The 16,251-nt window shown below is 39.8% G+C and overlaps 1 protein-coding gene across 1 annotated transcript in view; it reads left to right on the top strand.

The window, feature by feature from the left end:
• Positions 1 to 16,251, top strand: part of LOC122236289 (ankyrin repeat domain-containing protein 26-like) — a 71,267-nt gene that overhangs the window by 35,576 nt on the left and 19,440 nt on the right. The window contains exons 7-10 of the mRNA XM_042977160.1: positions 771 to 1,727; positions 3,503 to 3,649; positions 7,595 to 7,665; positions 7,996 to 8,089. Of these exons, the coding sequence (XP_042833094.1) occupies positions 771 to 1,727; positions 3,503 to 3,649; positions 7,595 to 7,665; positions 7,996 to 8,089 (1,269 nt within the window). The remainder of the gene's footprint in view (positions 1 to 770; positions 1,728 to 3,502; positions 3,650 to 7,594; positions 7,666 to 7,995; positions 8,090 to 16,251) is intronic.

Here is a 16,251-nt window from a genome sequence, read left to right as displayed (position 1 = left end):
GTCAGTTATCAATAGATCTCTTCTTATAACTGACTATAGAAATGTTAGCAAAGTAGATATCTATGAAATATTCTCAGGAAGAAAAGAATTTTAGGAAATGTAATCTGTCCAAGTAGATGCAGAGCTAACGATTTTACTGTGGGGTAGCTGTGTTTTTGATATCTACTGTAAACTCAATTTTTAAGTGTAGTCAGAGTTATTAATCTTTTATTTCAGGCCTTCTGGTTTGTTGTAAATCAGAGAAAGGCTTTTCCAATTCTGAGATTCTGAAAACTTGTCACGAATTCTTTTTTACTTTTATGCCTTCATTATCTTCAGTTAAAGTTCTGAACTTTTGGGAACTTATGCTTGTATAAAATTTGAGATTTGGAGCCAACTTCATTTTTTTCCAGTTGGATATTCACTTACTGTAATCTTTCTTTCTTCCTTCCTTCCTTCCTTCCTTCCTTCCTTCCTTCCTTCCTATGAGTCTTTTTTCATTAGAGAGAGAGAGAGAACGCAAGCAGAGGAGGGGCAGGGAGAGGGAGAGCGAGAATCCTGAGCAGGCTCCTGACTGTCAGCACAGAGCCTGACGTGGGGCTTGAACCCACAGAATGTGAGATCATTCCCTGAGCCAAAATCAAGAGTCAGACACTTAACCAACTGAGCCACCCTGGCACCTCCTGTAACCTTTTCATTGTTTAAACATAGATTATGCTTTAATTTCAAAGAAAAGCATGATAATGTCATTTTATTGAATGTGATCTGAAAATGTCCTTTGTTTTACCTAGCTTTCTGATAGTCGTGAGAAAATACAAGATCTGTTGCATGAAAACTACATGTTGCAGGATGAAATCGCCATGCTAAGACTGGAAAGAGACACCATAAAAAATCAGAACCAGAGAAAGGAAATGAAATATTGTGAAGACATTGAAAGTGTAAAGGAAAAGAATGACAACCTTCAAAAGACCATAAAACAGAATGAGGAAACATTATCAAAAACAATATTCCGATATAGTGGACAGCTTAATGTTCTGACTGCTGAGATTACGATGCTAAAGTCTAAACTGGAGAATGAAAAACAAAACAAAGAGAGCCTGGAAGCAGAAGTTGAATCATACCGTGCTAGACTGGCTACTGCTGTACACGATCATGATCAGAGTCAGACATCAAGAAGAGACCTAGAACTTGCTTTCCAGAGAGCAAGAGATGAATGGTTTCACTTACAGGACAAGATGAATTTTGATGTGTCTAAACTACAAGATAACAATGAAGTTCTTTCTCGGCAACTTTCTCAAGATGAAAGTAAATTCAATGCCCTGGAAATTGAGCTCCGTCACATAAAAGATGCTCTCCGAGAAAAGACTTTACTTTTAGAATGTGTACAAAGGGACCTAAGCCAAACACAATGCCAGAAGATGGAAATTGAACACATGTATCAGAAGGAACAAAGTAAAGTGGATAACTACATTGCAAAGCAGGAATCCTTCGAGGAAAGGTTATCTCAACTACAAAGTGAAAATATGTTGCTTAGACAGCAACTAGATGATGCTCACAACGAAGCTGACAGTAAAGAAAAGCTAGGGATTAATATCCAAGACCCGTTTCAGAATATCCAAAAAAACCTTAAAGCTAAACGTGGAGAACAAGGTCTTATGCTGGGAGAAAGAAATAAAGAGTTAATTGATGAATGTAAACACTTAAAAGAAAGAATATATAAGTATAAAAATGAGAAAGCAAAATTAAAAGTAAGTATCCAGAAAGATAAAAATTTTTCAGATTTCCAGAAAGAAAACTCAGGTAATATTTGATGATGGCTGACTTGTGAATCTAGTTGAATATTAAAAAAAAGACTATAAATCAACAAAAAGCATAACTCGTATGCAGCAAATAAAAATTAGACCTGAGAGGTGTTTTGATTTGAGTACAGATACTATGTCACCTATGAAACTTTAAGAGGTTAAGTTATACACTGTTACTAGTCTTATACTGCTATAAAAATATTTTTTTTAAGTTTCTTTTGAGAGAGAGTCGGAGAGAGAACATGAGCTGGGGAGGGGCAGAGAGAGAGAATGCCAAGGAGGCTCTGCACTGCCAGCGTGGAGCCCGACACAGGACTCTCAAAGTCAGGAGCTGTGAGATTCATGACCTGAGCCGAAATCAAGAGTTGCTTGCTTAATCGAGAAAGCCACCCAGGCACCCCTACAATAATAATTGTAATCTTTGCCACCGCATTTTATTACTGTGGTGAGCTGGTAACTGAAAATGCTGAAAGGTAAAATGAGTATTCAATCAAAACTTAGATTCAATTAATTGAGTTAACTGGACAGTCACTTCAGATTTCCCAGATGAAATGAAGTGTAGGTGCTCTTTCTGGTAGTACTTTTCCTTTGGTAGCTTTTTATACATTTTAAGTTGGTATGATTTTATTTTTATTCACATAAATTTCAATTTTCAGTCTCAAATCATGTGTTCCTACAACCTCCTAATTCTTTAAAGGTATCTACTTTTCACTAAATCATAATTTGGGACAACTGTGGTGAGTGTCAGGAAAGCCATGTTTGAGTAATCTTCCCACTGCTGTTTATAACTTATTTTAAATATTTTTACAAATAATTTGCTCATTTCGAAGCTCAGTTACTGTCATGTGGGCATAAGTTTGTCCAGTACAAAGAGAATTGTATCTCTCTGTGATTTATTAATTTGGCATTGGATCTCCATTTTCAGACCAAGGAGGGGTTGCAGGATTCTTGCTTAGCAGGAATGGAGTGAGTAGGGGAGAGAGCTGTAGGAGCTGAGGTCAGGGGAGGGGGGTGGAAGCAGGGGCCATTGGAATGACTTTACTTTGGTTCCGAGATAGGAGTCTATTAGAAGGATAAGAGCAGAGGATTGGATATGTGAGGAACTCTGACGGTAACTTAAGCCTGCCATAAAAAAAAGAGAGAAAACCTTTCATAATAAAGAATTTACGACTGCTGTGCCCACTATGTCCCCATTTCTTTTTGAGACTTCCATAGGTTATGAAGCTTTGCAAATTCACCAGTGGAGAATGGATAGTGAGGCTGAATTCATTATCTAAGTGACATCATCCTGACTAGGCAGGGAGATAACACTTTTTGTTCTTTAACTGAATTCAGTGACCAGGAAAGTGTATGTGTTGCTAAAAGAAGGTGAATTGGGGCGCCTGGGTGGCTTGGTCGGCTAGGCGTCCGACTTCGGCTCAGGTCATGATTTCACGGTCCGTGATTTCGAGCCCCGCGTCGGGCTCTGTGCTGACGGCTCAGAGCCTGGAGCCTGTTTCAGATTCTGTGTCTCCCTCTCTCTCTGCCCCTCTCCTGTTCATGCTCTGTCTCTCTCTGTCTCAAGAATGAATAAACGTTAAAAAAATTAAAAAAAAAATAAAAGAAGGTGAATTGATGTATGTGGTGATATTTCTCAAAGTACGCATGTTAGAGTTGTCTATTATTAACATAATTTAATAATAAGATGATTTAGAAAATCAGTAACAGAAATGTCTTCTTAGGTAGTTGTGAGACAACTTCAACAAGGACTGGCTGATACTCTGAAGAAACAGTCTATGTCAGAGGCTTCCCCCGAGGTTACGTCACATCTTCGTCTGGAAGATGAGACACGGGATCTCAAGAAGAAATTAGGTCGAATCAGAAGTCAGGTATGTAGTAAATGTAACCTGTCAACAGTTAACTTATAGCTGGTTAAATAATATAAGGTGTTTTAGAATACTAATTTCCATGGACCGCTTTCTTTTGTATTTTCATTATAATTAATTTATTATGCTTTTAGTATCTTTCCAATACATTTATTTCGTAAACTCTGACTTTCATTCTACTATTTGCGTTATACGTTTTTTTCTTATCATACTTAGAAAGTTGAGGCTTTTGTATCCTTCCTCACAGAAATTGAGAGACTTTTTTCTTTCTTTCCTTAATGTAAAACTTTTTTTACAGTTGATTTATTTATTTTGAGAGAGAAAGAGCGAGAGAGAGTGTGTGCGTGCATGTTAACAGGGGAGGGGCAGAGAGAGGAGAGGGAGAGAGAATCCCAAGCAGGCTCCATGCTGTCAGTGTAGAGCCAAGGTGGGGCTCAGTCTCATGAACCGTGAGATCATGACCTGAGCTGAAAGCAAGAATTGGACGCTTAACTGACGTAGCCACCCAGATGCCCCAAGAGATTTTTGTCCCCTGCTAAACAATGTTTTTTAATGATATCTCTATTACCATGATGAGGCAAGCTGGATAAAATCAGAAGAAAATGTTTAATGGAATGTTTCAGATAATTGTCTTAGTTCTCATCTTCACTTTCGGGAAGACTCTGTATTGATTTCAGGATGACTTGTACAGAAAGATCACTTAACAAACCACTTGAACTTAGGCATTTCCTTCATTTTCTTTGCCTTTTAGACATGTTGTCAAAGCACGGAAATATTCAGATCATGTATAGTATGTACGCCCAAAAGCGAGAATTAAGGACATTATCTGTGTCCTGCCATTGGGTTTTTTTAAAGCCTTTTTGAGGTCCAATACACATCCCATAAAAGTCACCCATTTGACACGCACAGTTCACTGTCTCTGTGTACGCTCGTGCAACCATCACTGCCATCAAGTAGAATGCTTTCCTCACCCTGAAAGGAAACCCTTACCCGTTGCCCCCAGCCTCAGGCAACCACCAGTCTACTACTTGGCCTCTCACTGGAGTTGCCTCTTGTGAATATTTCATATAAATGGAGTCACACAACGTGTGGTCCCTTGGGACTAGCTAGCTTCACTTAATGTTTTCCGGGTTCATCTGTGTTGGTTACAGCTTATATCAGTGCTTCATTTCTTTTTATTGTCAAACAGTACTCCATTGTGGGCTAAGGCCCTTGTCCATTCATCAGTTGATGGACCTTTGGGTTGTGTCCACTTTTTGCCTGTTAATACTGCTGCTTATGAACATTCACGTAGTTCTTGTGTGGACACCTGTTTTTAATGTCTCTGTCATCAGATTTTATCCTCCGAGTTAACTGAGTTGATTTCACCATCTCTCTGCCGTTTACTCATGCTGTCTTTTTAGTTTCTGTTCCTCTTGCCTAAACCTATGTTATTCAGACTTGTCTCACAGTCTCCTTTCCTATGAACTTTCTCTGACTGTTCTAACTCCCATTAGCCTTAACTCTCTTGACACTTGTCATCTAGCCTGCGCAGAACAATTTAGTCCTTTATTCGATGTTGTTTTTATTTTTTTATGACAGGTAATTTCGTCTTCCTAAGTATAAATTTAAGGGATAATAATATTTGATACGTGTGGTACTTATCCTTGTATAAATTGAAAATATTTTAACTTAACAGTTTTTCCGATAAAATTAAGTACTTTATACCGTATCAATAAATTCTTCTTGGAAACATTGGTATAACAAAGCTTTTATTCTAAATGTATGCTAAGAAATGAAATACAAAATTGAGGGGTGCCTGGCTGTCTCCAGTCCTATCAGAGTCTGCCTTTGGCTCAGGTCATGATCTCCACGTTCTTGAGACTGAGCCCTGCATCGGACTCTCTGCTGTCAGCAGAGCCTGCGTTGGATCCATTGTGTCCCTCACGTTCTGCGTCACTCAGACTCGTGCTCTCTATCAAAAAATAAATGTTAAAAAAATGTGTGTATATCTACACACACACACACACACACACACACACACACTTATATAAGTAAAATTATTAATAAAAGCACTTAATCAAATAGAGGAGAAATGTTCAATCAAATGTTTGGGTTTTTTTTCCCTCTCACTATGAGAAAGCTCTCTAAATTTGTCTTTCTTCCTTACACAGCCAGAACTGGGATTTACAGATTTATAACACTTTACCAACTGCAAAGATCTGGGTACAGCTTTTCTGATATGCTTTTACCACAAAGCCTTAATGTCTTCATCAGAGTACATGTTAAAGCAGCCTAACGTAAACAGTATATACGGACATGAAATGATTGAGGAACTTTAGTTTAGCAAGACTCGATTATTTCCATGTCAGTGGCTTTCCCTTGCCTCTGATGGTCATGTAAAGGATCTACTACTCAGTCAAGGAGGTGCTATTTGTACCTTGGTCTGTGAACATTGTCCACTGAGTGGTATAGAGAGGAATAAGTTAAAAGGATTATAAATGGAAAAAGTACTGTTGGCTAGTGGCATTGGCGAAAGTTGTGTGAAGTACTGAGGAGAGATTCTGGGCCTCATGCTCCCCATTTGCTGCCACTTGCGGTGGAATGAAGAATAACTTCAGTATAATTTGTATAGGGGAACACTTGTGTTGGCAGGCCACCTGCCTAAACTATCACATTGTATTGGAACGCAAAATACAGCATCAGTAATCATGCTAAATGCAGACACTTAGAGCTGACTATGTGCCACGTACCCTTCTAAGTTGTTCATCTGTTATTTCCTAATTTAATCTTCCCAACATCCCAGTGGGGTAGATACTATTAGTATTTATTTTGAGATCACTTTTTTAAGGGCCTTTGTTTTGAGAGAGAGAAAGACAGAGAGATTGTGGGGAAGGGCATGTGGGGAGAGAGAGAAAAAGGGAGAGAGAGAAAGAGAGAGAGGGAGAGAGAGGGAGAGAGAATCCCAAGCAGGCTCCTCGCTGTCCATGCAGAGCTCAATGTGGGGCTCAATTACATGACCCTGAGATCATGTCCTGAGCTGACATCAAAAGCCAGACACTGAACCGACTGAGCCACTCAGGTGTCCCAGTAGGTGCTATTACTACCTTCTATTTACAGATGCAGAGACTGAGACATGGAAGTTTTAGGTAGTGTGCTCAAGGTCATACAGCTCATAACGAGCAGAACTGGGAATTCAGACCCAGGCATTCTGGCCCCTACTAGGATATTGCTTCTCAAATTCTTCCATGAAATATCTTGTTGTCACTGAAGGCAGCATGTTCAGTTTTATAATCATGAGAATAGCGACGTCAACACCTATGTGAATATATAAAATCATAGTTGATGTGGTGCTTGGGATATGAAAATAGAAATGTTTACCATAAGGTAAATTCCTATATTTCCTCCATTTGACCAATAGATACATTTGTACATTTATCTGATCATATATAATTTAAAAACATTAACAATGTTATGTTTTGTAGGAGAGTAAGGTTAGTAAACTATTCTGTAAGAGTATTGAAACATTTCGTTTTGTCGGCCATAGTCTCTGTGTAGCAGTTCAACTCTCCTGTTATGACCTCAGAGTAGCCATCAATCAGCATGTAGAGGAGAGTGTGGCTGGCTCCAAAAAGATTTTAGTTACAGGGACACTTGGGCGGCTTAGTTGTTTGAGCGTCCTCTTAATTTCCACTCGGGTCATGATCCCAAACCCCACATCATGAGACCGGTCATGAGACCGGTCATGAGACCGAGCCCCATATCAGGCTTCACCCTGAGCTTGCAGCCTGCTTACCATTTTCTCTGTCTCTCCCTCTGCCTCTCTTCCCCACTTCTGCATGCTCTCTCTCTGTCTCTCTCTCAAGTCAAGTCAAGTCAAAAAAAAAAAAAAACGTTTAGTTACAGAAACAGGTGATGGTGTTCTACGAGATTTTCAGAAGTTAAAATTATTTTTTTTCTTTATTTTAGTTGCAAGAAGCACAGGAACGACATGCAGAGGCCGTAAGATATGCTGAGGAGATGAAAGATCATATGCAAAAGTATAATTTAAACCTCACAGAAAATAACTTGTTTACTTATAAAGCAGATAAGCAGTGTAGTATGGGAAATGTATTACTTATGCCAGTATATCATTGTTCAGCTGGATACAAATTCCAGCTTTGAGCTATTTTGAAATGCAGAATTGTGGCATCTCATCTCTCAATGTTGCACCTTGTCCACAAAACACAATGAGAAAAATGGCACAATTCCCAAATCTTCCTCTTGACACCATTTTAAGAATTTATGTAATACCCTCATTTGTTCAGAAATTATACGGTGTTGTTTTAAATTTATGTGTGAGCATAATTATCTTAAGATCTGCATTTTAGGCTACAGGTGAAAAATGCCAGGCAAGAAGAAACCATCAAACATCAAGCGGCCCAAATTCAAGATCTTGAGAGCAACGTGATAAAGACAAGTTTGGTAAGTCGATCTCTTAATGTCTATCCTACTGAAAAGGAATCCTTATTTCACTAGTGGTACATAAGAATGTTTTGGATCATATGAAAAATCTCACAGATCAAAACAGTAGGTTCATATTGTTCCTACTTGCTACTAGTGATGTAATTCTTCTATATAGATGAAGTTGATTGAATTCATAAAGTAATGATGTTTATAGTGAGATTTTCATAAAAAAACATTGTGAGAGTCTAAAAAAACCAACATTTTGTATATACCATAGTGAGCATTTGGTTTAGTCCACCTTTGGCTACTGTTAATAATGCTGCTGTGAACGTTGGCATACAGGTGTGCGAGTCCCTGGTAATATTTCTCTGCGTGTTTCAAACGTCCCCAATCTTTGAGTGATCATTTCATCTTGAATTCTGACTTCCTCTTGTAATCTCATCCCTTCAGTGAGAGTTTGAGTTGGGTTATTTTAATGATGATTTGTTGTAATTTGTAATTACAAATCTGCAATTTATTCTCTTCATCAACAATGACTAGAGGTCATTACGCAAACGTCCTTCTCAAAGGAATGGACTTTTCTCCTTGTTGGATTTTGTAAAGGAAAAGAAATGCCAGTGAAAAAGTAGAAATGGCTGCTCGGTCAGGGCCTTACCTAGAAACATAGGGCTCCTACCATTGCAAGTTCAGAAGCTCTTTTTCTTTTTTTTTCCGTTCACTTGAGTTGATCAGCCTTTCAGAGATTTCACAATTCGATCTCAAAAAAGACTAATGTGCCATTCAGGATTCTAATTTATCGATATGTAGTGAAACCCCAAATGTTTTCCAAGCAGAACAGTTAATGTCATCCCACTCTCACCCTCCTTTGTAGGACTCACATTGTAAATCCTAAGTGGGAGCAATGAGGTAGATACACTGACCAACTCGTTTCTGTCAGTCACAAAAGCTATATAATATACATGCAAGTTTCATTGGACAGCTATACCCGTCAGGGGAACTAGAACATTCTGTTGACTGGTCCTTTTTGTGGCTGAAGAGACATTGAAAATTATTTTCTTTTCTAGACCTCTTATCAATGAGTCACATTGTATTAGGGAACTTCTCATGCGAGTAACATGACACTCTGTTGATCAGTCTTCTATGAATGAGAGTGCCAGGCGTTGTCCTGCTGCTGTGTCCTAAAGAAATCTTTAAGGTCTCTAAAACTAAAATTTGTAAGAATATCCGATACTGATGAAGCTTAGTAAAGAATAATGAGGGATTTTCTGTAGATGCCTATAGAAAGGAATTAGGGTTATGGCATGAAATTATCCGCCACTTTAAAGTCTTCCCTGTGAAACAAAAACTTAGATAGCTTTCAGCCAACTCATTCCATAGCTCTGACTTCTCTAGAAGGTCCTTATCTCCTGAATCCCCAAACCAGAGGCTTCCTGGGTTAGAAAGTTTTGGTGGGCGGGGGGCGTTATTCTTTTTGTTGTATCTTAGTTTCTATTTTTTTTAAATTTGCATCCAAATTAGTTAGCATTTAGTGAAGCAATGATTTCCGGAGTAGATTCCTTAGTGCCCCTTACCCGTTTAGCACATCCCCTCTCCCACACCCCTCCAGCAACCCTCAGTTTGTTCTCCATATTTATGAGTCTCCTCTGTTTGTCCTCCTCCCTGTTTTTATATTATTTTTGTTTCCCTTCCCTTTTGTTCATCTGTTTTGACTCTGAAAGTCCTCATACGAGGCAAGTCCTATGAATTTTGTCTTTCTCCGACTGAGTAATTTCACTTAGCGTAATCCCTCCAGTTCCATCCACGTAGTTGCAAATGGCAAGATTTCATTCTTTTTGATTGCCGAGTAATAATCCATGGAATCTATATACCGCATCTTCTTTTTTTTTTAATTTTTTTAATGTTTTATTCATTTTTGAGACAGGGAGAGACAGCATGAACAGGGGAGGGTCAGAGAGAGGGAGACACAGAATCTGGAAAAGGCTCCAGGCTCTGAGCTGTCAGCACAGAGCCCGACGCCGGGCTTGAGCTCACGGACCGCGAGATCATGACCTGAGCCGAAGTTGGCCGCTTAACCGACTGAGCCACCCAGGCGCCCCATACCACATCTTCTTTATCCATTCATCCATCAGTGGACAGTTGGGCTCTTTGCATACTGTGGCTATTGTTGAGAGTGCTGCTATAAACATGGCGGTGCATGTGTCCCTTTGAAACAGCACACCTGTATCCCTTGCATAAATGCCTAGTAGTGCAATTGCTGGGTGGTAGGGTAGGTCTCATTTTGGTTTTTGGAGGAAACTCCATACTGTTTTCCAGAGTGGCTGCACCAGCTTGCATTGCCACCAACAATGGAAAAGAGATCCTCTTCTCTGCATCCTCGCCAACATCTGTTGTTGCCTGAGTTGTTAATGTGAGCCATTCTGACAGACGCAAGGTGGTATCTCAGTGTGGTTTTGATTTGTATGACCATCTGGATGTCTTCTTTCGAGCAGTGTCTATTCATGTCTTTTGCCCGTTACTTCACTGGATTACTTGTGTTTCGGGTGTTGAGTTTGAGAAATTCTTTGTAGATTTTGGATACTAACCCTTTATCTGATATGTCATTTGCAAATACCTTCTCCCATTCTGTCGGTTGCCTTTTCGTTTTGGTGATTGTTTCCTTCGCCGTGCAGAAGCTTTTTATTTTGATGAGGTCCCCCTAGTTCATTTGTGCCTTTGTTTCCCTTGCCTCCGGAGACGTTTTGAATAAGAAGCTGCTGCAGGCAAGATCTAAGAGGGTTTTGCCTGCTTTCTCCTCGAGGATTTTGATGGCTTCCTGTCTTCCATTGAGGTCTTTCATCCATTTTGAGGTTATTTTCTGTGTAATGAACAACTTTTTATGTGAACATGTTTTGATTTCTCTTGGGTATATACCTATAAATACAGTTGCTGGTTCATATGGTAACTCTGTTAAATAAACCTTTTTTGTTTGTTTGTTTTTGTTTTGTTTTTTCAACCTTTTGAGGAGGGGCAGGCACCTGGGTGGCTCAGCCGGTTGAGTGGCCAGCTCTTGATTTCAGCTCATGTCATGATCTCAGGGTTGTGGAATCGAGCCCTACATTGGGCTCTGCCCTGAGCCTGGCGCCTGCTTGGGGTTCTCTCCCTCCCTCTCCTCTGTCCCTCTACCCCACTTGTGCACTCTCTCTCAAATATGTTTAGAAAAATTGTTTTTCTAGTTTAACCTTTTGAGGAACTGCCAGACTGTTTCCAAAGTGGCAGCAACATTACATTTTCATCAGCAGTTTTTGAGAGTTCCCGTTTTCCTGGTTCTTGCCAATGTTTGTCATTATCTGTTGCTTTTATGATAGCAATTCTAGTGGGTATGAAATGGCATCTTGTGGTTTTTGGTTTGCATTTTCTTATAACTAATGATGTTGAACATGTCTCTTTTATTTTTGAGAGAGACAGTGTGAGCAGGGGAGGGACAGAGAGAGAGGGAGACACAGAATCTGAAACAGGCTCCAGGCTGCGAGCTGTCAGCACAGAGCCCGATGCGGGGCTCGAACCCACGAACAGTGAGATCATGACCTGAGCCCAAGTCAGAAGCTTAACTGACTGAGCCACCCAGGCACCCCGAACATCTCCCTTTGAACGTGATTATTATCCATTTCTATATCATCTTGAAAGAACTAATCCATTCTTTTGCCCGTTTTTATATTGGATTGTCTTTTCATTATTGGAAGAGTTATTTAAATAGCCTACATACCAATCCCTTAGCAGATATGGGATTGTCAGGTATTTTCTCCTATTTAGTCACTTGCCTTTTCACTTTCTTGATGGTGATATTTGAAGCATAGAAGTTTTTAATTTTGATGAAGTAAACTTAATCCGCTTTTGTCTTTTGGTGTCATGTCTAAGAAATCATTGCCAAATCCAGTCACAAACATATACACGTCAGCTTTTGTCTAAGAATTTTATCATTTTAGCTCTTAGATTTTAAGTTAATTTTGTATATATGCTATGGGGTAGAGGTCTGATTTTATTACTTTGCATGTGGATATCCATTTGTCCCAGTACCATTTGTTACAATTGTTACAATACTGTAACTATTCTCATTCCATTTAATTGTCTGGCACCCTTGTGGTAAATCAGTTCACTGTAACGTGAGAGTTTATTTTTAGATTCTCAATGTTAATACATTGGTCTATATGTCTGTCCTTATGCCAGTACCGTATCAAATTTTATGAAAACTTTTTCCTAGTTATCTTGCAAATTACCAGTCACTTATGTAATAATAAAAAGTCAATGTAGTAGAACTTAACTTTGCACCTATAGAGATTTTTGCTTCCTGAAGGACCCTTTCGCCAGCCTATGCCTTGCTGACCCCATGACTCGATGTGAAGTCAGGCTCAAAAAGTTAAAATGCTCTTTCTTTAGTGTGTTCAGACTTTATTTATTTATTTATTTATTTATTTACTTATTTACTTATTTATTTTTATATTTTTATTTTATTTATTTTATTGTTTTTTAGAGCATACACAAGCAGGATGTGGGTGTGTGTGTGGGAGAGAGAGAGAGAGAGAGAGAAGAGAGAAGAGAGATAATTTTTATCAGGTTTCACACTTAGTGTGAAGGCTGACAGGAGTCTTGATCCCATGACCCTGGGATCATGACCTGAGAGGTTGAGGCTCAACTGACTGAGCCACCCATGTTCCCTGCCTGTGCCAACTTTTAGTCTCTCAGTCAGTGCTGTCAACTTTCATTTCCATCAAATCTTGGCCATAGGATGTCTTGACTCAGTCTACCACTTACTTCATTATATTTTATTCTCTCATTATAATGCATAGACTCACCCATACTTTTCACCATCTAGGAAGGAAAAGATTAACTCTGGGCTATTCCTCTTTCCTGTTAAGCAATCTTGCTAATCCATCATCTTGCAATTCACAATGAGATCCTCTTCTGACCTGGTTCTTGTGTGTAACACTGGTGTTAATCCTATTCTTGGCACAGATCCTACATTCTTGGAAAACACAGTAGCCTGTATGGCTTTCTTTCACTTAAATAGAAAGATATGCATAGCTATGCGTTATAGCTCAGCATATAATTAATGGAATATACATTACATCATTCAAATAATTCAGCTGTACAAAGTGAGGTAGTATTATGTTGATTTATCAGAGACAAATAGTAGATTGGTAATTTGAATGACAAAAAATTTTTGAAGCCAGCTTGTATGATATGGAGAAGCATTGTGGGACAACACAAAGATGAAATGGTCTTACCTCCCCCCACAAGCAAGGTTGGAGTAAGGTAAAGGAGAATGTGCAGTTAATTGAAGTAGTGCTAAAGGACAGTACATTTGTTGTGCTACTGAGAAGATGAAAAATGATTTCATAACATTCTCTTTATTTCCTCACTGAGGGAAGGAGAATGAAGATTGAGTATTCAATGGATTAAAAAATACTCAAAGCTGCCTATTCCCTTTAATTGAAATCAGATCAAAGGCCCAATTTTGGTTATCAGATTGACTCTTTCTAGTTTTTCAACTATTGTGCTTCAAATCATATGTCTCTGTGCTTCTACCTTCACTTGAGGGGAAATTCTAAAGAGGCATTCCTGCCTACTTGTAAGAATTGTTGTAAGTGAAGGGAATCTTAGGAAACTTTCTTAGACACAGGAAGATGGCAGAGGAGTAGGAGGACTCTAGGCTTGCCTCATCCCACGAATACAACTAGATAACAATCAGCTCACCCTGAATACCCCAGAAATCGACCTGAAGACTGACAGAACAAACTCCACAACAAAAGGGAGAGAAGAGGCCACATCAAAGAAGGTCCTTGATGCAGAAATGTCGTCTAGAAGAGAAACCGATCCTGGCTGCTGCAGAGGGGAGGGAGTCGAGGTTGTGGATAAGGGTGAGAGAGAGAGGAACGCACAGGGGAACGCACAAAGAGAACATTTCCCCATACCCACTGGCTTGGAAAACAAGAGGGACTGAATTGCGTGAGTTCTTGCCACCAGTAGTGCTTAAAGTCTGGAGTTTTAAAGGGCATCCGGTTTAGCTGGGATAGAGCCCTGAGGTACTGCACTGCTCTTGGGCAGAGGGCAGGCAAACAACGTGGGAGCATACAGCATGGATACAGTGATCTGAAGAGTGCCTGGGGCACACAGTGGGGAGATTATTTGCTCTTCTCAGAGCACGTCCCTCAGAGGCAAAGTTCAGAGAGACCTGTCTGTAGGAACAAAGCCGCTGGCTGGCACCATCTCCTTCTCCTGCCCCTCACCACAAACATAAAGCCACCTGCAGGAAGCAGTGCATTGCTAACACTGGCTACCTAACTTGCTTACACCAAGCACCACCCCCTTGCCCTCTGGTGGAACTACCCTTCTCAATCACTCTTGCTTGAGTTGCAGCACAGCAGACCCCTCCCCCAAAAGACCAGGACAAACACCTGCCCACACTACATCTCCCAACCAGAGGGTTTCCCTTGGCCTCAGTTCCAGTAGAGGTGGTGACAGGTCTCATTTCCTAAGCAGACCAGAGCACACCTAGTTAAAACTCACTACATTCAGGTCAGGGACCAAACACTCACCAGACCAGGCAAGGAGAGCCTCTGCAGACGACTGGCCTGAAGGATAGCATAGCCAGAACACAACAGCAGGACACATGCAGCACACACTGGTGACACTCCCTGAAGTGCTAGACCCTAGGCATTACATGACGTCTTTTTCCTCAGTCCATTACTTTCGGGAGCAGGTGACATAACTGGCTTCTTTAAGACACAGAAGCTGTCAGATACTTAGACAAAATGAAAAGACAGAGGCATTTATCCAAATGAAAGAACAGGATAAGGCCATGGCCAGACACCGAAATGGGACAGATGTAAATAGCACGCCTAATGGAGAATTTAAAACCATGATCATAAGGATATTCAGTGGACTTGAGAAAAGAATGGAAGACATCAGTGAGACCCTTACCACAGACATAAAAGAGTTCAAGGATCAGAGATGAAGAGTGCAGTAAAATGAACAGCAAGCTGGAAGAAGCAGAGGAGCAAATTAATGACCTAGAAGACAAAGTAATGGAAAACAATGAAGCTGAAGAAGACAAAGAAGAATTATCCAATGAAGAATAGACTTAAGGAACTCGGTGTCTCCGTCAAATGTAAAAACATTCATATGATAGGAGTCCCAGAAGAAGAAGACAGAGAGAAGGGGACAGATAATTGACTTGAAGACAAAATAACTGAAAAATTCCCTAATGTGGAGAAGAAAACAGACATTGAGATCTAGGAGACACAGAGAACTTCCATCAAAATCAACACCCAAGACATGTTGTAATTAAATTTGCAAAATATACTGCTAACATCTTTTTTTTTAGTGTTTTGTTATTTGTTTTGTTTTGTTTTTGCTTTTGATTATTCTGTGACAGAACGCAGACACAAGCAGGGGAGGGGCAGAGAGAGAGAGAGAGAGAGAGAGAGAGAGAGAGGATCCCAAGCACTCTCTCTGTGCTGTCAGTGCAGAGCCCACTGGAGGCTTGAACCCAGGAACTGCGTGGTCACGACTTGAGCTAAGATCAAGTCATGCTTAACCGACTGAGCCACGCAGGCGCCCCACTGCTACAAATCTTAAAAGCAGCAAAACAAGTCATTAACTTCCAAGGAGAAACCCACAAGGCTAGCAGGAGATTTTTCAATAGAAACTTTGCAAGGCATAAGGAAAAGGCATGATATATTCAAAGTGCTGAATGAGAAAAATCTGCAGCCAAATATACTCTATCCAGTAAGGCTATCATTCATGATAGAAGGAGAGGTAAAGAACTTCTCAGACAAACAAAAATGGAAGGAGTTTGTGACCACTAAATCAGCCTGTAAGAAATATTATCGGGAACTCTGAGTGGAAAGGAGAGATCAAAAGTGACAGTATAAAGGCAGAAAATGTAAAAGCAGTAAAAATGTATATTTCTGTAAACAAATCAGTCAAGGAATGCCCCCAAAAAGGATGTACAATATAATAGCTTATCTAAACCATGGGGAGGAGAAAAAAAATGAGTTCTAACTTCATTGACCATCAACTTAATATAGACTGCTACATGCAGAGGAGGTGATATACAAATTAATGCTTATCATATACCAACACCCACTAATAAACATGCAAAGAATAAAGAGAAAGAAATCCAAATATATCATTAAAGCAAA

The sequence above is a fragment of the Panthera tigris genome (genome assembly GCF_018350195.1).
Source record: "Panthera tigris isolate Pti1 chromosome F2 unlocalized genomic scaffold, P.tigris_Pti1_mat1.1 chrF2_random_Un_scaffold_112, whole genome shotgun sequence".
NCBI lineage: Eukaryota > Metazoa > Chordata > Mammalia > Carnivora > Felidae > Panthera > Panthera tigris.
The sequence above is the reverse complement of the archived record's forward strand: the minus strand, read 5'-3'. Positions and strand labels throughout refer to the sequence as shown.